This window comes from Aethalodelphis obliquidens, unplaced genomic scaffold, assembly GCF_003676395.1.
Source record: "Aethalodelphis obliquidens isolate GAN/ISIS:26980383/991018 unplaced genomic scaffold, ASM367639v1 scaffold26, whole genome shotgun sequence".
Lineage (NCBI taxonomy): Eukaryota > Metazoa > Chordata > Mammalia > Artiodactyla > Delphinidae > Aethalodelphis > Aethalodelphis obliquidens.
In genome coordinates, this window is record NW_020837970.1 from 18402285 (window position 1) to 18428738 (window position 26454).

The following is a 26454-nucleotide window of genomic DNA, read 5'->3' on the forward strand; positions in this document are numbered from 1 at the left end:
CTAAATACATACTACAATCTCCGAGCCACATCAAAGTGTCAATTTCCTTACAAAACCCTCATAGAATTTTTTAAATTACCCAAAAGGAATTTCTTCCCATAGACATTACATCTTGCCTCAAACAAAAAAATGAGGGGAAACAATCTATTATTTAAATGATCTACTGTCAGACCAATTCCATTATTACCAGTTCTAGAATTTTTGTTAATATGAGGAATAAAATTGTAGAAACCAATGGAATGAAAAGTTGTGAGAATTACTACTTATTATGGAAGTTTAGGGGTGAATTCTGAGTTACAAGGTAAGTTACAAATTCTCTAAGTCATTTCCTTTAGTGAATTTTCATACTGAATGTTTAATAGGATAATCACTGAGTTATAAAAATAATCATACTCTAAGTCAGTATCATAATATCATGCAAAGAGGTATATGTATTAGACTTCAAACATGCAAATAAAGTTTCAGTAATCCTTTGACAAGGGCAAGCATGAATCATTAGTAACATTTAACATGCTGTGGTCTGTAAAAGGTAAATCACTTTGGAAAGAGTAAAGCATTTTTCTAAACTGGAAGTATCTATAAACAGTTTATTATTCTCTTAAAGAGTCTCACAAAAAGCAAAAGGTACACATATAACTAATCTTTTCCAATTCATATAAGAATAATAATTTTTAAATTTAAGAACTGCATCACATAGATTTTTAGATTGCATACATGAAAATGCTAGTTAATATCCACTACCAACCAGGTTTCAGAAACAAAGTACTAGGAAAAAAAACTTTCCTCAAGAGCTAAAATTTAATAATGCCCTACATTTCAAAACGCTTTTCATGAACTCCCACCTGATTGAGATAATGATATTCTTCCGGTTGTTTAAGATGGAATGCTAATCTCTCTTCTTCACTTGCTCCTGCCAGGAGGTAATAAAATACATGATAGTTCCTGTTGGAAACAAAGAAGTATGGCTTTATAATGAACATGGTCTAATGGTTATTATTCAACAAGAAAAAAGAAAAAGAAAACATTAATTAGTAAACTGTTTCAGCTTTGCTTCATTTTCTTAATACAATGGTGATAAATTCAATATTTAAGTACTACAGGGGAATTCAAGTGGCAGTCAAGTGGTTAGGACTCAGAGCTTTCATCACTGCCGTGGCCCAGGTTCAATCCCTGGTCGGGGAACTAAGATGCAGCAAGCCACGCAGTGTGGCCCAAATAAAAAATAAGTACTACAAAATAAAATAATGTTTTGTATGCTGGAAACAAAAGAGAAAGGTGAAGGCAGCAATACAGTAAACTTGAGACCTCTAAAAATTCTCTCCACAGAACCAATTAGAAAACTGGCAAATTTGTCAGAATCAACTCTAGAAATTAACCAAAAGAAAACAGCAATCCAGAGAGTGTTTACACAAGAAAAACAGCTGAATCTCAGTAAAAACTGAAGCTTGATGGCCTTTTAAATTGCCCTATTCCACCTCCTGCTTACCAGATCCATGGTAGCTTTCAATACCAACAGCTTACAACTGAAGTGGACACCCAAAGCCTGGCAGCCTCCAAAAGAGGGCAGAATGGGGTTGGGGCTCATTCAGAGTCTCATTCCCTGAGAAATATGATTATCTGATCTGTCTGGTTGTTCCTTGGAAGGAGCCATTTTCAAAACTATCCTTATTTGACCTGACTCAGAGTTAGCCCAGTACGAAAATTTTTGCCCCAGAGACATTTGTAGGAAACAATTATAATCCATTTTTGAACATATCAGCCTCCTGCAGCCATGAACAAATGTTGGGGCACACAGTAGGCTAACCAAAGAACTTAAAGGGAAAAGGTGGGAAATGAGACATCCACAGAGGCTTTGAAAAGCCCCAATACGTTCCTGGGAATCTAAAAGGCCATGTGTATGCATAGCCTGTGCCCATGCCCAGGGTTGCATGTCCACTCAGCAAAGACAAGAGGAGATACTAACCTCTCACCTATCACTAACCCGGAAGGTCTGCACAAGGAGGAAGTAAAGGCTAAGGCAGAATTACAAAATGCCTACCTAGGTGTTAAACGTCATGGCCCAATACCCATAGAGAGCCCTGAGGCAAAGTCTGGGAGACTTAGTGTTTCCAACCATTTGAGGAACACTCTGCTCAATCATTAAATCTAACCAAGCAGATACTTCAATAGCTACACTTGAAAAAGACTTTTCAAAGACTTCAAATTAGCTCAGAAAATTCACAAAACAAACACAAGGAACAAAAGTAACAACCACAAAGCCTGGAAGGGGAGGAACTCATTTCTAGAGCTGCCACATGATTATTTTAAATGTCCAATTATTACTTAAAACGTCCAATTTTCAACAAAAATTTACAAGTCACGCAAGGAAATCAGAAAGTATAGCACATACAGGCTTCCCTGGTGATGCAGTGGTTAGGCATCCACCCGCTAATGCAGGGGACACGGGTTCAAACCCTGGGCCGGAAAGATCCCACGTGCCGCACAGCAACTAAGCCCATGCGCCACAACTACTGAGCCTGCACTCTAGAGCCTGCGAGCCACAACTACTGAAGCCCGTGTGCCAAAACTACTGAAGCCCGGGCGCCTAGAGCTCATGCTCCACAACAAGAGAAGCCACTGCAATGAGAAGCCCGCACACTGCAACGAAGAGTAGCCCCCGCTGGCCGCAACTAGAGAAAGCCCGCACGCAGCAATGAAGACCAAGTGCAGCCAGAAATAAATAAATAAATAAATAAATTTATTTAAAACAAACAAACAAAGAAAGTATACCACATACAAAGGAGAAAAAACATTCAATAATAACTGTTCCTGGGGAGGTCCTGACATTAGACTTACTAGATAAGGCTTTTAATCAGCTCTTTTAAATACAAAGAACTGAAGGAAACCATGTTTAAAGAATTAAAGTATGAGAATGCTGTCTCATCAAATAGAAGCTCTCAATAAGTATACAGAACTTATAAAATAATCAAAAAAGAAATTTTGGAGTTGAAAAGTATAATAACTAAAATGAAAAACTCTCTAGAGGAGCTCAAAAGCAGATTTGCAAGCAGAAGAAGGAATCAGTGGACTTGAAGAAAGGTCAGTTAAGGCTAGTTAGTCTGAGGAAGAGAAACAACCATGAATGAAGAAAAATTATCAACCTCAGAGATCTGTGGGACACTATTAAGGAGACACCAACACATGCACAATATAGAACACCAAAATATGCACAATGGGAGCCTCAAAAAGAGAAGAAAGAAAAGAGCAGAAAGAATATTTGAAAAACATGACCAGAAACTCCCCAAATTTGATGAAAAATATCAATCTGTACATCCAAGAAACTCAATGAACTCCAGGAGGGAAAAACTCAAAGAGATCCACACCTAGACAAATTAAAACTGTTGAAAGACAACGAAAAAATTTTCAAAGCACCATGAGAGAAATGCCTCATCAAGGGATCATAATATAAGATTACCAAATGATTTCTCATCAGGAACCATGGAAAGGAAACAGATTCAAAGTACTAAAAGAAAAAAAAATCAAGAATTATATATTCAGCAAAACTATCCTTCAAAAATAAAGGAGAAATTAGGATATTCCCAGATAAACAAAAATTAATATACTTCAGAGCTAACAGATGGGCCCCATAAAAAATGCTACAGGGAGTTTTTCTCGCTGAAATGAAAGGAAACTAGAGGAGATTCAATTAAGCATTAAGAAATAAATAGCAGGGCTTCCCCGGTGGCGCAGTGGTTGAGAGTCTGCCTGCCGATGCAGGGGACATGGGTTCGTGTCCCGGTCCAGGAAGATCCCACATGCTGCAGAGCGGCTGGGCCAGTGAGCCATGGCCACTGAGCCTGGGCGTCTGGAGCCTGTGCTCCGCGGCGGGAGAGGCCACAACAGTGAGAGGCCCGCGTACCGCAAAAAAAAAAAAAAGAAAGAAAGAAAGAAATAGCAGAGAGGACCTTCAAGATGGCGGAGCAGTAAGATGTGGAGATCACCTTCCTCCCCACAAATACATCAAAAATACATCTAATGTGGAACAACTCCTACAGACCACCTACTGAATGCTGGCAGAAGAACTCAGACTTCCCAAAAGGCAAGAAACCCCCCACGTACCTGGGTAGGGCAAAAGAAAAAAGAGAAAACAGAGACAAAAGAATAGGGACAGAACCTGTGCCTCTGGGAGGCAGTCATGAAGGAGGAAAGGTTTCCACGCAATACGAAGCCCCTTCACTAGTGGAACCAGGGGGTGGGGAGGGGGAAGCTTTGGAGCCAAGGAGGAGAGCACAGCAATAGGGGTGCAGAGGGCAAAGCGGAGAGATTCCCGCACAGAGGATCGGTGCCGACCAGCACTCACCAGCCTGAGAGGCTTGTCTGCTCACCCAACGGGGCAGGCGGGGCTGGGAGCTGAGGCTTGGGCTTCGGAGGTCAGATCCCAGGGAGAGGACTGGGGTTGCCTGCGTGAACACAGCGTGAAGGGGGCTAGTGCGCCACAGCTAGCCGGGAGGGAGTCCGGGAAAAACTCTGGACCTGCCTAAGAGGCAAGAGACCATTGTTTCGGGGTGTGAGAGGAGAGGGGATTCAGAGCACCACCTAAACGAGCTTCAGAGACAGGCGCAAGCTGCAGTTATCAGTGCGAACCCCAGAAGATGGGCATGAAACGCTAAGGCTGCTGCTGCAGCCACCAAGAAGCCTGTGTGCAAGTACAGGTCACTATCCACACCTCCCCTCCTGGGAGCCTGTGCAGCCCACCACTGCCAGGGTCCTGTGATCCAAGGACAACTTATCCAGGAGAACACACGGCATGCCTCAGGCTGTTGCAACATCACGCCAGCCTCTGCCACCTCAACCTCACCCAACATTCCGTACCCCTCCTTCCCCCTAGTCTGAGTGAGCAACAGCCCCCTAATCAGTCGCTACTTTAACCGCCCCTCATCTGGACGAAGAACAGACGTCAGAGGGGAACCTACACACAGAGGCAGGGCCAAATCCAAAGCTGAACCCCAGGAGGTGTGTGAACAAAGAGAAAGGGAAATTTCTCCATGCAGCCTCAAGAGCAGCAGATTAAATCTCCACAATCAACCTGATGTACCCTGCATCTGTGGAATACCTGAATAGACAATGAATCATCCCAAAATTCAGGTGGTGGACTTTGGGAGCAACTGTAGACCTGGGGTTTGCTGTACACAACTGACTAGTTTCTGATGTACATGTTTATCTTAGTTTAGCTTTTAGTGCTTGTTATCATTGGTGGATTTGTTTACTGGTTTGGTTGCTCTCTGCTTTTCTTTTTTTTATTACTTTTTTATTTTAATAATTTAAAAATTTTTTTTTATTTTAATAACTTTATTTTATTTTTTCTTTCTTTCTTTTTTTTTCTCCCTTTTCTTCTGAGCCATGTGGCTAACAGGGTCTTGGTGCTCCGGCTGGGTGTCAGGCCTGGGCCTCAGAGGTGGGAGAGCCGAGTTCCGAGTTCAGGACATTGGATCACCAGAGACCTCCTGGCCCCACATAATATCAATCAGCGAGAGCTCTCCCAGAGATCTCCGTCTCAATGCTAAGATCCAGCTCCACTCAACGACCAGCAAGCTACAGTGCTGGACACCCCATGCCAAACAACAAGCAAGATAGGAACATAACCCCACTATTAGCAAAAAGGCTGCCTAAAATCATAATGAGTTCACAGACACCCCAAAACACACCACCAGATGTGGCCCTGCCCACCAGAAAGACAAAATTCAGCTCCAGCCACCAGGACACGGGCACCAGTCTCCTCTACCAGGAAGTCTACACAAGCCACTGAACCAACCTTACCCAGTGGGGGCAGACACCAAAAACAATGGGAATTACAAACCTGCAGCCTACGAAAAGGAGACGCCAAATACACTAAGTGAAGCAAAATGAGAAGACAGAGAAATATGCAGCAGATGAAGGAGCAAGGTAAAAACCCACCAGACCAAACAAATGAAGAGGAAATAGGCAGTCTACCAGAAAAAGAATTCAGAGTAATGATAGTAAAGATGACCAAAATCTTGGAAATAGAACAGAGAAAATATAAGAAACATTTAACAAGGACCTAGAAGAACTAAAGAACAAACAAACATTGAAGAACAACACAAAAAATGAAATTAAAAATTCTCTAGAAGGAATCAATAGCAGAACAACTGAGGCAGAAGAAGAGATAAGTGACATGGAAGATAAAATAGTGGAAATAACTACCACAGAGCAGAATAAAGAAAAAAGAATGAAATGAATTGAGGACTGGTTCAGATACCTCTGGAACAACGTTAAACGCACCAACATTCGAATTACAGGGGTCCCAGAAGAAGAAGAGAAAAAGAAAGGGACTGAGAAAATATCTGAAGAGATTATAGTTCAAAACTTCCATAATATGGGAAAGGAAATAATCAAGTCCAGGAAGCACAGGGAGTCCCATACAGGATAAATCCAAGGAGAAAGATGCCAAGAAACATATTAATCACACTATCAAAAATTAAATACAAAGAAAAGTTATTAAAAGCAGCAAGGGAAAAGCAACAAATAACATACAAGGGAATCCCCGTAAGTTTAACAGCTGATCTTTCAGCAGAAGCTCTGCAAGCCAGAAGGGAGTGGCAGGACACATTTAAAGTAATGAAAGGGAAAAACCTACAACCAAGATTACTCTACCCAGCAAGGATCTCATTCAGATTTGATGGAGAAATTTAAACCTTTACAGACAAGCAAAAGCTAAGAGAATTCAGCACCACCAAACCAGCTTTACAACAAATGCTAAAGGAACTTCTCTAGGCAGGAAACACAAGAGAAGGAAAAGACCTACAATAACAAATCCAAAACAATTAAGAAAATGGTAATAGGAACATATATATCGATAACTACCCTAAATGTAAACGGATTAAATGGTCCAACCAAAAGACATACACTGGCTGAATGGATACAAAAACAAGACCCATATATATGCTGTCTATAAGAGGCCTACTTCAGACCTAGGGACACATACAGACTGAAAGTGAGGGGACAGAAAAAGACATTCCATGCAAATGGAAATCAAAAGAAAGCTGGAGTAGCAATTCTCATATCAGACAAAATAGACTTTAAAGTAAAGACTATTACAAGAGACAAAGAAGGACACTACATAATGATCAATGGAACAATCCAAGAAGAAGATATAAAAATTGTGAATATTTATGCACCCAACATAGGAGAGCCTCAATACTTAAGGCAAATGCTAACAGCCACAAAAGGGGAAATTTACAGTAACACAATCATAGTAGGGGACTTTTAACACCCCACTTTCACCAATGGACAGATCAACCAAAATGAAAATAAATAAGGAAACACAAGCTTTAAATGATACATTAAACAAGATGGACTTAATTGATATTTATAGGACATTCCAACCAAAAACAACAGAATATACTTTCTTCTCAAGTGCTCATGGAACATTCTCCAGAATACATCATATCTTGGGTCACAAATCAAGCCTTGGTAAATTTAAGAAAATTGAAATCATATCAAGTATCTTCTCCGACCACTATGCTATGAGACTAGATATTAATTACAGGAAAAAAACTGTAAAAAATACAAACACATGGAGGCTAAACAATAGGCTACTAAATAACCAATGGATTACTGAAGAAATCAAAGAGGAAATCAAAAAATACCTACAAACAAATGACAATGAAAACACGACGGCCGAAAACCTACGGGATGCAGCAAAAGCAGTTCTAAGAGGGAAGTTTATAGCAATACAATCCTACCTCAAGAAACAAGAAAAATCTCAAATAAACAACCTAACCTTACACCTAAAGCAATTAGAGAAGAAGAACAAAAACTCCCCAAAGTTAGCAGAAGGAAAGAAATCATAAAGATCAGATCAGAAATATATGAAAAAGAAATGAAGGAAATGATAGCAAAGATCAATAGAACTAAAAGCTGGTTCTTTGAAAAGATAAACAAAATTGATAAACCATTAGCCAGACTCATCAAGAAAAAAGGGAGAAGACTCAAATCAACAGAATTAGAAATGAAAAAGGAGAAGTAACAACTGACACTGCAGAAATACAAACAATCATGAGAGATTACTACAAGCAACTATATGGCAATAAAATGGACAACCTGGAAGAAATGGACAAATTCTTAGAAATGCACAGCCTTCTGAGACTGAACCAGGAAGAAATAGAAAATATAAACAGACCAATCACAAGCACTGAAATTGAAACTGTGATTAAAAATCTTCCAACAGGGGCTTCCCTGGTGGCACAGTGGTTGAGAGTCCGCCTGCCGATGCAGGGGACACGGGTTCGTGCCCCAGTCTGGGAAGATCCCACATGCCGTGGAGCGGCTGGGCCCGTGAGCCATGGCCGCTGAGCCTGAGCATCCAGAGCCTGTACTCCACAACAGGAGAGGCCACAAGAGTGAGAGGCCCACGTATCGCAAAAAAAAAAAAAAAAATCTTCCAACAGACAAAAGCCCAGGACCAGATGGCTTCACAGGCGTTTTCAAACATTTAGAGAGGAGCTAACACCCATCCTTCTCAAACTCTTCCAAAATATAGCAGAGGAAGGAACACTCCCAAACTCATTCTATGAGGCCACCATCACCCTGATACCAAAAACAGACAAAGATGTCACAAAAAAAGAAAACTACAGACCAATATCACTGATGAACACACATGCAAAAATCCTCAACAAAATACTAGCAAACAGAATCCAACAGCACGTTAAAAGGATCATACGCCATGATCAAGTGGGGTTTATCCCAGGAATGAAAGGATTCTTCAATATATGCAAATCAATCAATGTGATACACCATATTAACAAACTGAAGGAGAAAAATCACATGATTTCATACAGGGACATATATACACTACCAAATGTAAAATAGTTAGTGGGAAGCAGTTGCATAGCACAGGGAGATCAGCTCAGTGCTTTGTGACTAGCTAGAAGGGTGGGATAGGGAGGGTGGGAGGGAGGCAGCACAAGAGGGAAGAGATATGGGGATATATGTATATGTATAACTGATTCACTTTGTTATATAGCAGAAGCTAACACACCATTGTAAAGCAATTATACTCCAATAAAAATGTTAAAAGAAAAATACTAGCAAGCCAAATCCAGCAACATGTAATAAGTACTATACATACATCTACAAATCAAATCTAGCAAGATAACAGAGAATCAGTTTATATAAGCTCTGGATCTTCTCCTGCCATTGATTCTTCAAAACAAAGGAAACCAGGCTTATATCACTACCACTCTATTAAAATGTGTTAGAAAAAGTTACTAATAACCTTCTAATAGCCGTATCTGTTAGCTCTACAAGTCTTTAGGAGGCTATTCTCTTCCCCAAACTCTCTTCCCTTCATTCTGAAACATCTCTAATTCAGATTTCCTCATCAGCTAGCCACAAAAAAATTAACAGAAAAGTCTGAGTTCTAGTCCTAAGCTTACAGGTAATTAATTATGATAATGTTTAATGAAATTTTATTATATATAAGGACTACACTGAGCGTTTTATAAACGTTATTTCATTTAATCCTCTAAACAACTTTAGGATAGTTTTCCATCTGCAAAATGAGAAAAAGTATATAAGAAGCAGAGAAGTTAGGTGATATGCCAAAAGCATATCCAATATTTGAATATAGGTTTAACTTCAAACTCTGGCTCTTCATTTTGTCTCATTATAACATGAAGCAAACCATTTACCTCTCTGGTATTTGGCTTCCTCATCTAAAGAAAGTTACATATATGTCATCTCTGAAATTCCATATACCTCAAAGATTACAATGAAATTAAGAGCTTTATTAAAAACTTTTCTCAAATTAGAGAAAGAACATCAAGACATGACAAAAGGTCCAAAGGCAAAACGCTCACAAAACGATACCACCTGAGATACCACTATTTTCCTGTTCTGATAGTTTGCCTAGAATTTAGAAAGGACAACATTTCTATATACCCATTAAAAAAAAGACCTCCTAGCAGCTTCTTAAAAAGTACAGTATTCTGCCCATGAGAGAAATAGCAATTATATATAAAGTTATACATGGTATAAACTGAGTTAAAGGTCATAATATACAAAGATCTGAAAAGTCAATCTACATGATACAAATGTTAATTCGATCTAATTACACAAATTAAAATATGTACCGTTCATTATGCTCTTGATAAACGAGTCTGGACTTCTCCAGTAGATACTTTTCAACATAGGCACTAGAAGAAAAATAAAATTGATTGATATAAATAATAAAGCTTAATATAAAGTAGACAAATATTTTATCAGAGAAGATGCAAAAGTATAAAGAATACTATCCAGAGTACATGTAGCACTGGTGTTGGTGGTGTAGTGGTGAGCACAGCTGCCTTCCAGAGTACATTTACCACTATAATTGTGTTATGGACACTGTTAGTGTCATCCACATTAAGTTCATAAACTCCTAAGTCTTTTTTTTTCTTTCAATAAAGCAAAATAAAGTCAGAAGTTCAAAACATGGCACATAAGACCCTCCCGTGACAAAGACCTTACATTCTTTCTAGGCTCAATACCACTGGACATCCTTTCAGATATTATAGTTTGACCAGACTACTAAATAAGGCTCAAAGATATACTTTTTTTATATATCCATGCTGTTGCCACATTCTGGAATAAATTCTGGTAAGTAAGTTTATTATTTACCAATTTACTCAGTAAGTATTAATTAACTGGGCACTGTGCTAAGCACTGTTCAAATACAGAAATAAGTGATATACTACCTGTCCTCAAGGGGCTTACAAACTAGTGGAGAAAACAGGTAAACTAGCAGCTATCATGCTGAGTTGATAGGGTTTATTTTACAGCAATGACCAGAATATTATGGATGTACCAAGAGAGACACATAAGATTCAATCCAAGAAGGAAAAAGGACGTACGGAAGAACTCACATAGAGGGTGAGTACATAGCACTTATTAATATGGATACAAAAATCATAAATAAAAACTAGCAAGCAGAACACAACAACCAGTTTACATATGTATGTGTATAAATATGTCTGTGTGTATACGTCTGTGGGTGTTTGTGTCTTTGTATTGACCAAGTCAGATATTTTTTCCCCAGGAATACAAAATAACTATAAAATTAATAAATCCCAAAATGAAGATCAAGCTAATTTCCATAGATGCCAAAAAGGCCTTTGATAAAATACAATAGCCATTACTGACAAAAACACTCAAAGAAAATTAAAATCAATGTTTAATTCATTAACACAATAAAATGTCCTAAAGCCAGTATTTTACTTAGTGAAGAAAATTAAAGGCATTCACACAAATGTCTAAAACAATATTATCACAGTATAGGAGTATGTAATCAGACAAGATAGAAAATAATCAGAGATATAAGGAACAGGAAAAAAATTTAAAGTATTTATTTATGCAGATATGATAATACACCTAGAAATGTTAAGAGAAACAACAGTAAAACTAATATAAACAATAAAATAATTCAGTAAGATAACAAGATATAAAATTAGTATAAAAATCAGTAGCCTTCACATATACAAATAATGTGCAATTTTAGAAGATATAATGCAAGAGAAAAATCACACTTTAATAACAACATTAAAAATAAGATACTTAGGAATAAACTCAGCAAGAAACATAAAGAAACTAAAAACACTTCTAAAAAGCATAAAGATGTCAATTACCCAAAAATTTATTAGTCCAATAAAACCAAGCCATGAAAGACATGAAAGATCCTTCAATACCTATTGCTAAGGAGCAAAGAATCCAATCTGTAAAGGCTATATACTATATAATTCCAACCATGTGACATTCTGGAAAATGCAAACCTATTAAGAGTGAAAAGGTCAGTGGTTGCCAAAGGTTAGTGGGTGGGAAGGGATGAACAGGTGGAGCACAGGGATTTTTAGGGCAGTGAAACTATTCCATATAATATTGTCAGGGTGAATACATACCTTTATACATCTGTCAAAGCCCATTCAAGGTACAACACAAATGGAACACACTAATGCAAGATATTATTAAGAGGGGAAACTGGGGGACAGGGTGAAGAGGTATATGGGAACTCTCTGTACTTTCTATTCATTTTTGTCATAAACCTAAAACTGTTCTAAAAATAGTCTATTAATTTTTTAAAAGTTATAAAGAATATTGCTGGCACAACCAAAGGACTCTGATCACAGACTGTATAATAAGAATTATTATTATGACAAAATTAAATATCTTAAGTATAAAATAGTATTAGGGCTCAAGAGGGAGGGGATATGGGGATATATGTATACATATAGCTGATTCAGTTTGTTGTACAGCAGAAACTAACACAACATTGTAAAGCAATTATACTCCAATAAAGATATTTAAAAAAAAATAGTATTAAGTAGGAAAATGTCATTGTGGTTGCTTTAGGAAATACAGTAATTAGGGGGTCAAGTTACCTGCCCAACTTACTCAAAAACAATATTTTAAAAATGAATGTAGAAATAATATAGAAAGATAAAGCAAATGCATATAATTGTTAAAAATTTATAAATCTAAGTTAAGGGTATATGGGGGTTACACTATTCTTAGAACTTTTCTCAGGTTTGAACTTTTCCAAAAGAAAGAAATAATTGAGAAGAAAAAAATTTAATATAAACACTAATGTCACTATTCTCATTAAAAAGCAAATGAACAACCTATGGTTTATGAAGGGGCAATGGCAAAAATATAAACACGCTCCAAAGCCTGCTACTGCTACTTACCCAAGTACAGTGCCTGTTTCTTGGTAATTTACTTGAATAAACTTGCCAAAACGACTTGAATTGTTATTATGAGCTGTCTTTGCATTTCCAAAGGCCTGTCAAAATAAAGAGTTCTCATTAATTTTATTTTTTAAAAATGGAAAATCCTGCTTAGATCAGCTCAAAGATAAAATAATGTTAAAGAGATAGTAGAAAAGCAATTCACTTTCATAGTTCAGGTAAAGTAAAAGAAAGCAACTAACATTTGAAATGAAACCAAGTAGACAGCATTTTATGCTATTCAGTAAAATAAATCTTAATTTTAAAAATTTATTGCTGGGCTTCCCTGGTGGCACAGTGGTTGAGAGTCCACCTGCCAATGCAGGGGATGCGGGTTTGTGCCCCGGTCCGGGAGGATCCCACATGCCGCGGAGCGGCTGGGCCCGTGAGCCATGGCCACTGAGCCTGCGCATCTGGAGCCTGTGCTCCGCAACGGGAGAGGCCACAGCAGTGAGAGGCCCCGCAAAAAAAAAAAAAAAAAAAAAATGTATTGCTCATTACAAATCAGATTTCACTTTCACATTCCAGAGCCAGCAAATATTCTTGATATATTTATACATACGTATTTTTTAAAACTTGCTTAACTGAAATAGCAATGGGCTAGGAAAAGAATAATTACATCAAAAGAATTAAAATTCTAGAACAGTATAAAGGAAATAAAGTTTCATTACATAATGTACTACGCTTTATTATAGCTACTTAAAACAAAATGACAGTACTATTTTAGAAAGAATGAAAAATATATGTTTCCTAAGTTATAACCAAAAGTATACACCATGCAATGAAATATTACCTAGCAATAAAGAAGGAACTACTGGTACAGACATCAATGCTGACAAATATTAAACATTATGCTAAGTGAAAGAAACGATACACAAGAGTACATATTGTAATATGAAATTCTAGAAAAGTCAAAACAAGAGTAACAAGAAGCAGATTAGAAGCTGTCTGGGAATGGGGATGGGGGTGGGAAATGTCTACAAAGGGACACAAGGGGTAATGAAAATATTCTATGCTTGATTGTATGATGGTGGTTACAGGGTATATGCATTTATCAAAATTCACTAAACCATACATTTTAAATGGCTATATTTTATTTCATGTTATATCTCAATAAAATTTAAATTTAAAAGAACCCACTGTTGAACTCACATATTCAACAACTTAAATGAAATCTTCAAGACATAATGCTGAATAAAAGCCAGTCTCCAAACACTACATACTGTATGATTCCATTTATATGACACTTTGAAAATAAAAAAACAACAACCAGCAATGAAGAATAAACAAGTAGTTCCCACAAGTTATGGGAGTATGGGAGGGCAGAGGGTATGAAGATAAGGAATAGCATGAGGGAGTTTCATGGGGTAGTGGAACCACTCTGTACCTACACCCATAAATGGTTACACAAATTAATATGTTTACAATTCATAGAATTTTACTGTAAAGTTATTTCTTTTAAGTTTAATATCTACTTTTTAAAGTAAATCATTAAAAAATAAAGGCAAATAAAAGACAATTTCAGATATACAAATCTGAAAATATTCATCATTAAGTGAACCCACACTAAAAGAACTAAGGAAGTCCTTCATGCAGAAGGAAAATGCTATCATGTTCAAATATGGATCAACGTAAGGAATAGAGAACAGCAGAAATAGTAACCACATGAGTAACTATATAAAATATATTTTATTACTTAGACCTCTTGAAAAGATTACTGAGAATGAGATCAGAGAAAATGGTAAAGATCTCTGAAATTCCTCTCCCCTTCATAAAACAAATAAGACTAACAAAAATTGTTATTTGTCAAAAGTAACATCAACTTTTTGATTATTCTAGAAATTAACAAGGGCTTGGAATAATCCTTTGTAGAAGAACATTTAATCAAGGAAAACAGCTGGATCTCGCTAAGAAAAGCAGGTATTGGTGTCATTTTAACTTACCTGATTACCAATTCCCTCTCCCTAGCTCCACACTGAAGAGAAAACTGACACCCTACGATTACAGGGTTTTTTTAGAAAAAGCAGTCTAGCCTAGAAGCCACTGGAAAGATCAGACTAGGGTTAGAGTTAAAGCCTTGTCCCACAGATAACTCACAATTTGACCTATTTGGCATTTTCCTAGAAAACCTCATTCAAAGGGCTATCTTTCTGTGACCTGACTTGAAGATCACTCACTGAGAACAACCTTTTCCCACAGGTGTGTTTGTTAAAAAAAAACCTAAAAAACAGAGTTGCCACGTGATCCCCAATCCCACTCCTGGGCATATGTCTGGAGAAAATAATTCGAAAAGATACATGCACCCTTATATTCATAGTGGCACCACTTAAAATAGCCAAGACATGGAAACAACCTAAATGTCCATGGACAGAAGAATGGATAAAGATGTGGTATATATACACAATGGAATACTACTCGGCCATAAAAAAGAATGAAATAATGCCATCTGCAACAACATGGATGGACCTAGAGATTATCATACTAAGTGAAGTCAGAAAGAGAAAGATAGCAATATCATGTGATACCACTTATATGTAGAATCTAAAATATGACACAAATAAACTTACTTACAAAACAGAAACAGACTCACAGGCAGGGAGAACAAATTTGTGGTTACCAAAGAGGAAAGGGGGTGGGAGAGGGATAAATTTGGAATCTGAGATTAGCAGATACACACTACTACATATAAAATAAATAAACAACAAGGACCTATTGTATAGCACAGGGAACTAACTATATACATATCTTGTAATAACCTATGATGGGAAAGAATATGAAAAAGAATATGTATATATATGTATAAGTGAATCACTCCGTTGTACACGAGAAACTAACACAACATTAGAAATCAACTATATTTCAGTACCAAAACAGAAAGCGAGAAAGAGAAAAAAAGGAAAAAAAAAATGGTGATGCAGTGGTTAAGACTCCATGCTACCAACAAAGGGTGCCCAGGTTCGATCCCTGGTCAGGGAACTAGATCCCACATGTATGTCGCAACTAAGAGTTCACATGCCACAACTAAGGAACTGGCGAGCTGCAACTAAGGAGTATTAAGGAGCCCTCCTGCCGCAACTAAGGAGTCCACGTGCCACAACTAAGAAGTCCACATGCCACAACTAAGTAGCCCACATGCCACAACCAAAGAGTCAGAGAGCTACAACTAAGGAGTCGGCGAGCCACAACTAAGGAGCCTGCGAGCGGCAACTAAGACCCAGTGCACCCAAATAAAATAAATATTTAAAAAAAAAAAGAAATGGTGAGAGCAGACATCTGTGTCTTCTTTCTGATCAAAGGGAGAAAGCTTTCAGTCTTTCACCATTAAGTATGTTGTTAACTTATAATTTTTAATAGGTGTTTTTAATCAGATTGAGAAAGTTCCTTCCTATTCCTAGTTTGTTGAGAGTGTGGTTTTGTTTATTTGTTTTGTTTTTTTAATCATGAAAGGGTGTTGTTTTTGTCAAATGCTTTTTCTGTATCTATTCTGATGATGGTGTGGCTTTTGTCCTTTAGTCTATTAATATTGTATAATACATTTATTTTTGTATTGTTTAACCAAACTTTCATTCCTTAATATAAATCCTACTTTATCATGGTGTATACTTCTTTTTATATTTTGCTGAATTAAGTTTGCCAGTATTTCTTTAAGAATGTTTGTGTTTCAAGGTATATCAGTCTGTAATTTTCTTTTGTTGTGGTGTCTTTGTTTAATTTTGGTATCAGTGAAATATTTTGGGCCTTATAAAATTAGAAAGTGTTCCTCCCTCCTGTTCTATTTCTTGGAAGAATTTTTGAAGGATTTGTGTTAATTCTTCTTTAAATGTTTAGTAGAATTCATCAGTGAAGTCATCTGGTCCTGGGCAATTTTTTTTTTTTTTGGAAGTTTCTGACTGCTAAGAAACAGACTCATAGACATAGAAAACAAATTTATGGTTACCAAAGGGGAAAGGGAGTGGAAGAGGGATAAATTAGGACTTTGGGATTAGCAGATACAAACTATATACTATATATAAAATAGATAAACAATATAGTACAGGAAATATAGTACAGGAAACTATATTTAATATCCTGTAATAAACCACATGGAAAAGAATGTGAAAAAGAATATGTATGTATATGTACAACTGAATCACTTTGCTGTACATCCGAAACTAACACAACATTGTAAATCAACTATACTTCAGTAAAAAAATTTAAAAATTTAAATTTTAAAAAGGAGAGGGTTAAACCTGGGAAAAATGTATATATATTTTCAAAACATGTCTGATAAAGGATCTGCACCCAGCATACACAAAGAACTCTCAAAACACAACAATAACAAGTTGGGCAATAGATTTTGACAGACACTTCACCAAGGAACATATATAGGTCGCAAGTAAACACATGAAAAGGTGCTCACATCATTAGTTATTATAGAATGCAAATTAAAATCATGAGATACCACTGTATACCTATTTGAATGGCTAAAATTAGAAAGAATGACTATATCAAGGGTTAGCAGAGATATGGAATAACTGAAACTGTATATACTGTTTGGTGGGAATATAAAATAGTATGTAAAATTTATACATAAGTTTGGCAGTTTCTTAAAAAGTTAAACAGATACCTATCATATGACCCAGTCATTTCACTCCTAGCTATTTACCCAAAAGAAAAGACAGCGTATGTCCACACAAAAACTTGAATACTTTATGTGTTATAGCCAAAAACCGGAAACAACGTATATGTCCATCAAAAGATGAATGAATAAACAAAGTGTGGTATATCCATACAATGGAATACTGTCTTAGCAAAAGGAATCAATTATTGACACACACACAAAATAATTAAACCAAGTAAGAGAAGTCAAACATAAAACAGTACATACTACATGATTCCATTTATATAAAATTATAGAATGCACAGACTAACCTACAGTGACAGAAAGCACGTAAGTGGTTTCTTATAGATGAGTGGGCTAGAAAAGGTGAGAAAGAGGCATTACAAAGGTATATGAGAACACTTTAGGGATAATGGATATGTTCAGTATCTTGACTGTGGTGGTGGTTTCATGGGTATATATCAATACATATGTCAAATTTATCCAATTGTACACTTTAAATATGTGCAATTATACCTCACAAAAATCTCTTTCAAAAAACAAGTAATATTACCTTTCCTTTCAGCTCTAAAACAAAAATAGTGTATTCTCTTTCCTTTCTACCCTTGGTAGATGGTATTACTTCTAAAACACAGAACTAAAAAATTTTTCCCATATTCTCTGCATTTTCAAAAATGAACCCTTAGAATTTCAATCCTAGGCACAGATTTTAAGGCTGCAAAGATAAAAATGTATTGACAAGACTATATTCCCCAACTACCTATTTCCACAATCCAATACAGACAGGAGTCCTGCCCCTGCTATCTCCCTTTACAGGGGGATATATCTGACTCCAATCAACTTTCCTTTGCATCCTTTGAAATGGCCCAAAGACATCCTTCGAAAAAAATATTGCCACTGTCACACCTTTCAATCTTCCACACTGCCTTTTTTTGGTTTCCTATCTTCCAGTTTTCCTTGGTAACTAAAAATGATGTCTATACTTCTATTTAGTTTCATTTCATTTTCTCACATCTAACAAATTTTAATTTTTTTAAAGATATATTTAAGAGTAAGAAAAGTATTTCTACACACTTACCTCAAGTACTGGTCCAGCTCCAAGAATAATTTGTTCCACTCCACTGGCAAATCCTTTCTGACTGAGGGCAGTAAGGTGATGAATAAGAAAGTTTGTGCTTTGAGTCTTCCCAGAACCACTCTCTCCTGAAATCACGATGCACTGATTCCTTTTGCGCTGAAGCATGGCATGATAAGCTACATCAGCCACAGCATAAATGTGAGGCTCAAGTTTTCCCAACTGGTGGTTATCATACATTTTGACATATTTGGGGTTATAAATAGGAAGAAACTTGAATGGGTTAATAGCTATTAGAATACTGCCAACATAGGTGTAAATTTTTTCATGCTTAAAGCGATTTCGTAGGTTTTCTAAGAGAGTTTTCTCATTCAAATCAGGTAAGCTACATAAATCATCAAAGTCTTTTTGTTGAGGCTGTGGAAGAAAACCCCGTTCCATCATCCTGCGACGTTCTTCTGTTACCCGTAGCCATGACTGAAGACTACCATAATGGATTGATCCATCAAGGTTTTTTTCTCTCAGAAGAAAACGGTAGTCCTCTCCACTCAGGCGATTTTCCAGAGCCATTCGGGGCCACAACATCATTCGCTGAACTGGACAGTCTGTTGGATTGAGTATCCATTCTTCTCCACCAAATTCTTTTACCTCTGCTAGAACGTAACATTTTGTTTTGTCAAGATGAAGTCTGTTTATAAGAGAGTCAATCACCTCAGCAGCTGTGGAGTTTTTTCTGGCAGGAATTGGACAGTAGATTGTCCCTTCTGAAATTGTCCCAGGATATATACGTAATGTATGTTCATTATCCTCAAAGCGTCGTCTTCCTCCATCATTTATATTCATATTGGATCCTGTCCCATCAGCATGGATAGTATGTGTTCAAGACTGCACAAATCATTTTCGTGGCAAAAGAACTGCTGCAACATAAAAGATGTGAAACATTAAGGAGTCACATTACACAGTCACTGCTTTCTGAAGCTCAAAAAAAGGAGGCTTAACAATCAAGTTGATTACACCTTTTAGGACAAAAAATCCTAACTCTTCTCTTAGTATAAGAACCGTTCTTGAAGACAGTCTCGTTGAGATCACATAATATTTCATACTATTGTCCAAATCTGTACACTTCCCAAAACAGCCAAAATTTTTTCAGTCTTTTGTTATATTAATAATTCCAAACCCAAAGAGTAAAAATAAAAATTAATTTGTCCTCTACTATCTTGAATGTTTCTAAGGTACCTGGGAATAGAATCAAGTTCTTTCCTTATATATGAAAAGAGCCTCACTGAAGACTGGCTTAAGATGGACAGAACAGTCACACAAATTTTATCACCCCACACCCAAAAGCTCTTAAGGTTAAAGCAAAACCGAGAAAGAGTGCATCAATAGAGCAAAAATTGTGAAATTAAAAACAGTAAGAAGATGAGATCAGATAAACAGAAATTAAACTAGATGAAGTTATAACCAAGAAAACAATGAGAGAAACCTGCTATAGAACAGACATATTTTCAAGGACTTCTGGACTCTGCCTCCCTTAAGGTGAAGATGTAAAGGGAGCAACAAAATTGATCCTGCCCCTGGCTTGCTGAACAAAGCTGACAAAATTATACAACTAGGCACCATTACAAATTTTATTCAACCTTCCCTTTTCCTTCAGTGCTGCCTTTTTATCTAACTTTATTTCACTTCTTACAAGTATTCTGCATACCCTCCAATTTTCTCAAACCCCACATATATCACACCTCTGAAAGAATGATTTCAACTTTTATACCTAACTGAGAAAACAGTGATTTCTTTTAAATGACTTCTCCAACTCAAAATGTATTCCTATTTTTATCTCATCTCTGTTCTTCCATTTCTGTCTACAGAGAAAATGTTCCAGATCCTTCCCATTTCTTAGCATCTCCATCAGTATCTTGCCCCATCAAAAAACAGCTCCCAGGGCTTCCCTGGTGGCACAGTGGTTGAGAGTCCGCCTGCCGATGCAGGGGACACGGGTTCGTGCCCCGGTCTGGGATGATCCCACATGCCGCGGAGCGGCTGGGCCCGTGAGCCATGGTCGCTGAGCCTGCACGTCCGGAGCCTGTGCTCCACAGCGGGAGGGGCCCCAACAGTGAGAGGCCTGCGTACCGAAAAAAAAAAAAACAGCTCCCATATGCTATCCATCTTTCCTTTTTCACTTATTGCATCCTTTAACATATAGATGCTGTTATTTTTTTAAAAAAGAAAAATACCTTCAGTTGCTTCTCTCAGACTACTACACTACTTTTGTCAAAGTCCTCTCTAATGAAGATACTCTGTTTACCTTTTTCCTAGATGATCTTTCAAAAGCAGAGAATACTATAGAACATATAAAAACCAGTCATAAATCTATTACCCAAATTCACCGTTTGAAAACTGATGTAATCACTCCAGATTATTTTATAAACAAACAAAATATTAGAGAGATAATTAACGCTCCTTCCTTTGCTCTGCAGAGGTAACCATTATCCTGAGGTTGGTATTATTCCCATACATGCTTTTATATTTTTACTACATATGTGGGTCCCCATAAATTATAGATAGTATTGTTTCCAATTTTTAAGCTTTAAAAAAATTGCTATACCAAATAGTCTGCATCTCACTGTAACTTAACATTGTCTTTCCTATTTATAAATGCTGATACATGTAACGTTCATTAATTGCCAAGCAATATGACATGGTATGTTGGCTCATTAATTGGAACAAATGTACCACTCTAGTGGGAGATGCTGATAATGGGTGAGGCTATGCATATGTGGGGGCAGGCAGGGGATGTACGGGAAATCTCTCTACTTTCCACTCAATTTTGCTGTAAACCTAACACTGTCCTAAAAAATAAAGTCTATTTTTCAAAAACTCCCATTGTATGCTTATACTACAATTTATCTATCTACTATTAATTAAACCACAATTTATCAATCTACTACACTAAATCCTTCCATTGAACGCTTAAAATGTTTCCAGTATTACACTATTAAAGCAATGCTGCAATTCTCATACATGTCTCTTCATGTACCTTTGCTAGAATTTCTCTGGACTGTAGACCTAAGAGTGAAATTGCTGGGTTTTAAGCAAAACCTTCAACTTTACTAGATATTAACAAAATGCTCTCCAAAGCAGTTGTACCAACTGACTATTTCACAGCCGGTGTAGGAAGAGCTCATGTTTCTCTGACTCCTTACCAAAAGTCAGTATTGTCAGACTTGAGTTTGTGCCAATATAAGAAATATAAAAAGGTATTTCATTACTTCAATTTGTATTTCCTTCGTGACTAGTAAGGAGGGGCAACACTTATCCTATCATTTGCCATTGGGGCTATGATTGTTTATTCATTTTCCCCTTTTGACTTGTCTTTTCCTTATTAATTTGAATGATTTTTCATATATCCTGGATATTAATCAATTTCAGCTGAATGAGTGACAAATATCTCCTACCATTCTGTAGCTTATCTTTCTATTTTGTTCATGTTGCCTTTTGTTGTAGAGAAGTTTTATTTTTAATAAATTTATCAATATTTTACAGGTTATTTCTTTTTTAAGAAGCAACATTAACAACAATTGCAGTTAACTCTTATGTGCTTATCTGTACTAGTCATTTTTCTAAGCATTGCACATGGATTATTTAATCCTCACAATTCCTCCCTCAGGGTTGTTTTTATCATCATCATCCTCATTTTACAAATGAGAAAACACAGAAATTTTATAGAACTTGACCAAATGTAATAAAGTTGAGATTTGAAGCAGGCAGTCTGGCTCTAAAACCTACATACTATTATCTCCCGGTATCGTTTTTTAAAATCCTCCTTTATCCTAAGGATATAAAGTTATTATCTTTTCTTCTAAAAGGCCTAAATTTTGCTTTTCTTACGTAGGTCTTTTAACACATACAGAACTTATTTTCATGTATGCTGTGAGATAGGGCTTGTAATTATTTTCAAGTCAATTCAGATTAGCAAATGAACCAGCATCACAATGAAGAGTCTCATCTTTCCCCACTGACTTATAATGCCACCTCTGTCATGTGGCAAATTCCAGATAAGTATCAATCTGTTCTGGGCTCTGTATTGTTTTCCACTAGTCTATTTATCCATCAATAAGCCTGTCTTACCTATTACTGCTCTATTATAAGTTTTGATATCTGGAGGGCATACCACCTCAATTTGTTCCTCTTTAATGTTACTTCGGTTATGTTCTATAAAAATTTTAAGATCAGCATATCAACTACAATAAAAAACCTTTTGGCGTTTTGATGGACATTGCAATGATTTTACAGATTAATACTGGAAAAGACTGACATCCTGCTGACTTCCCATTCATGAACACCATGTGTTATCTTTAATCACACTGTTTTCACTTCTAAGGTTTCTGTCATTTTCATACAATGTTGGGTTTTTCTTAACATCTTTATTGGCGTATAATTGCTTTACAATGGTGTGTTAGTTTCTGCTTTACAACAAAGTGAATCAGTTATACATATACATATGTTCCCACATCTCTTCCCTCTTGTGTCTCCCTCCCTCCCACCCTCCCTATCCCACCCCTCTAGGTGATCACAAAGCACCGAGCTGATCTCCCTGTGCTATGTGGCTGCTTCCCACTAGCTATCTATTCTACGTTTGGTAGTGTATATATGTCCATGCCTCTCTCTCACTTTGTCACAGCTTACCCTTCCCCCTCCCCATATCCTCAAGTCCATGCTCTAGCAGGTCTATGTCCTTATTCCTGTCTTACCCCTAGGTTCTTCATGACTTTTTTTTTTTCCTTAGATTCCATATATATGTGTTAGCATATGGTATTTGTTTTTCTCTTTCTGACTTACTCCACTCTGTATGTCATATAGTTTTTAGAGATACTACTCACTTACTTACCTCCTTGAAAATCCTAAATAATATATAATCTGATATTTTTCAGACTCATATTTTAATGTCATCAGCGTGAACTGCTCTTCTGATTGTTGATTTTATTTCTTATGTTTCTCAGCATTAGATGACTTAATTTGTTTGAGAACTTAGCTTTAGAGGTGAACTTTTTGATGGAAGACTTTTGGTTTTCATACCAGCATTTACTAAGAACCCACTATTTACTACTTTTTTTAAACAAAGCCACAATACCATTAATCACACCTTTAAAAATTAATATTTTTTAATACGACTGGTCAGTGTGTGATTTCCCCAGTTATCTCATAAATATTTTTCTTACAGTTGGCCTATTCAAATCAGGAGATCTGTCCTGCAGTAACAGTAAGAATATGCTCTAAGCTAGGAGGTTTCTAGCTGTAAAGCTATGTTTGTGTTCCCCTGAATCCGTAGGTATAAAGCCTCGTATAAACTGTGGCTTCTGGCAATAGAAAGCAGCAAAGCTATTCCTTACAGTCATGCAGGCTGTGCTGTGTACTATTTCAGGAGATGCACTGCATAACTGTAGTCTGATCTATAAAGGTGAATAATATGGCAGCCCCAGGGGATTTCTCTGGCAGTCCAGTGGTTAAGAATCCGTGCTCTCAATGCAGGAGACACAGGTTCGATACCTGGTCGGGGAATTAAGATCTTGCATGCTGCACGGCATGGCCAAAAAAAAAAGGCAGCCCCAGAGCTAAACTCAGAAATACCTTTTTCAATAGAGGAGCCCTACCTACCCTGGCCCATGGTTACCAACAGTGAGCCCAATTCCAATGACACTTCCACATTATCTCAGAGGCCAAAACCTCAGATGCTTTCCCTGCAAGCTCCCAGACATAAGCCCCAGTCACTGCTTTGTGTTCTATTCTCTTTCCAAAATAGAAATGCTTACCTTTTTGAGCCCCATTTATGTCAATTCAGTTTTCTCTTTTTGTTACTTTATCAGTCTTTGCTTTGTGTTTAGAAAGAAGGGGTTGCCTCAAAATATCACTCGCAGGGAATTCCCTGGCAGTCCAGTGGTTAGGACTCTGAGTTCCCACTGCAGGGGGCCCCAGTTCGATCCCTGATTGGGGAACTAAGATCCCGCAAGCTGCGCAGCATGGCCAAAGAAAATTTTTTTAATTAAAAAAAAAATCACTCTTAAATACATCTTGACAGCAATCCGTGAGTGTTTATCAGAATCATCTAGGGAAATTTTAAAAATATACATTTCTAGGCCCAATAATGGTTCTGAGGTTGGGACAACTAGGCAATTGTTTTGTTGCTGGTCCAGAGAACAGCATTTGGGAATCAGTGGTCTATATATCCACTTTCCACTCCCTTACCACCCTTTCCACATAGCAAGCTACTGCCAATGTTCTTTAAAAACGTCACCAATTACCATAACGTTGCCAAATCCAAAGGTCTTTTCTCAAGCCTCATCTTAACACACCACACTGTAGCGTTTGACTAATGTGGCCATCTTCTCATTCTTAAAACTGCCCTCACATGACAATTCTTTTTCTTGTAATCTTCCTGATAGGTTGATTCTTTTTCTGAATCAATCTTACAGTTCCTCTTCCACTACCTCACTTTAAAGATAAAAATATTCTCCCAGTTTCTGGTCTCAACCCAGTGCTCATCTATCTGGATGATAACATCTAGTCCTCTATAATTTATACTGTTTCCTATTACCTATGGATGCTTTTGCACTACAGTGGCAGAACTGAGCAGTTATGACAGAGACCATATAGTCCACAAAGCCAAAAATGTCTATTATGAGGCCCTTAAAAGAAAACATTTGCCAACCCCTATTCTAGGATAACCACTAAAAAAAATAGGGAAAAAGTATAACTTCACAACTAGTAGAATGAAAATACGGCATGATAAAAAATAATCAATATAAAGGAGGGCAAGGGGGGCATTTAGAACAGATGGAGCAAATGGAAAGCATACTAAATATATAAGTACCTGTATTAAGTGTGAATGCTCCAGTTAAAAGACAAAGATTGCCAGAGCAGATTTTTAAAATCCACCTCTGTGCTGTTTTCAATAGACACACATGTATAATATGAGGATACAGAACCTGAAAGTTAAAAAAAAATAAAAAAGAAGATATACCATGTAAATTCTAGCCAAAAGAAAGTTGGTATAATCAAAATAACTTCAAGCAAAATGGAAAAAGAAAGTTGAGTTAAATATCTCTAAGGCCCTTTATAGCCCTTACATACTGTAAGACTAGGTTTACACCTGAGACAAAGGTCTCAGGATATCACTGGTGACCCTGAAAAGTAGAAAATAGAAAAGGACTGTAAGAAGTTAAACAGGAAGTGACAGATTGGCAAGTAGACTAGCAGGTGTTGCTCATATCAAAGGAGAAGAAGTATGAGTGAAATGTTTATTAGGGGGCTCGGCAGCACACCTTTATGGTTATAAATAGAATCAAGCAGAGAAAAAGGAACTGAGAACTTAAAAAAATGAAGGTCTGATGAGCCAAGGTTCTTTGGTAAGCAAGACAAAATAAGATTTAGGTCAAAGGCAGACAGGTAACTCTCACAGAAAGAAAAAACACTTTTTCTGAAAGAATTAAAAAAACAAAAAAAAAAGGATGGGTTGAGGAACAGCTTTTCAGGTAAGATGTGACAAGAGTGCATGTTAGGGACTTCCCTGGCGCTCCAGTGGTTAAGACTTCACCTTCCAAAGCAGGGGGTGGGGGTTTGATCCCTGGTTGGGGAACTAAGATCCCACATGCCTCGTGGCCAAAATACCAAAACGTAAAACAGAAGCAATATTGTAACAAATTCAATATAAAGACTTAAAAAAAAAAAGTACATGTTAGCTGATATTTATCACTAGATAGGCTATAGGAGCCCAATTTTGTTTAATATTTATTTTTTAATTTTATTTATTTGGTTGTGCTGGGTCTTGGTTGCAGCAGGCGTGCTCCTTAGTTGCAGCTTGCAGGCTCCTTAGTTGCGGCATGCATGTGGGATCTAGTTCCCCGACCAGGGATCGAACCCAGGCTCCCTGCATTGGGAGCGTGGAGTCTTAACCACTGCGCCACCAGAGAAGTCCCAGCCCAATTTTAACCTATAGTATATCAATACCAACTAAAAGCCAAATTTGGTGC

At 37.1% G+C, this 26454-nt stretch overlaps 1 protein-coding gene across 11 annotated transcripts in view; it reads right to left on the reverse strand.

The window, feature by feature from the left end:
* The window catches only part of MYO9A (myosin IXA), a 268245-nt gene that overhangs the window by 202107 nt on the left and 39684 nt on the right, over nt 1-26454 (reverse strand). For 9 of the 11 annotated variants that reach the window (XM_027123505.1, XM_027123506.1, XM_027123502.1 and 6 more), the window contains exons 2-5: nt 18434-19347; nt 12717-12811; nt 10131-10193; nt 843-942 (exon numbers count right to left, since the gene is read on the reverse strand). In XM_027123505.1, coding sequence (XP_026979306.1) covers nt 843-942; nt 10131-10193; nt 12717-12811; nt 18434-19273 — 1098 coding nt within the window. In that variant the 5' untranslated portion in view covers nt 19274-19347. The remainder of the gene's footprint in view (nt 1-842; nt 943-10130; nt 10194-12716; nt 12812-18433; nt 19348-26454) is intronic. The other 2 variants (XM_027123508.1, XM_027123501.1) reach the window with 1 other exon arrangement.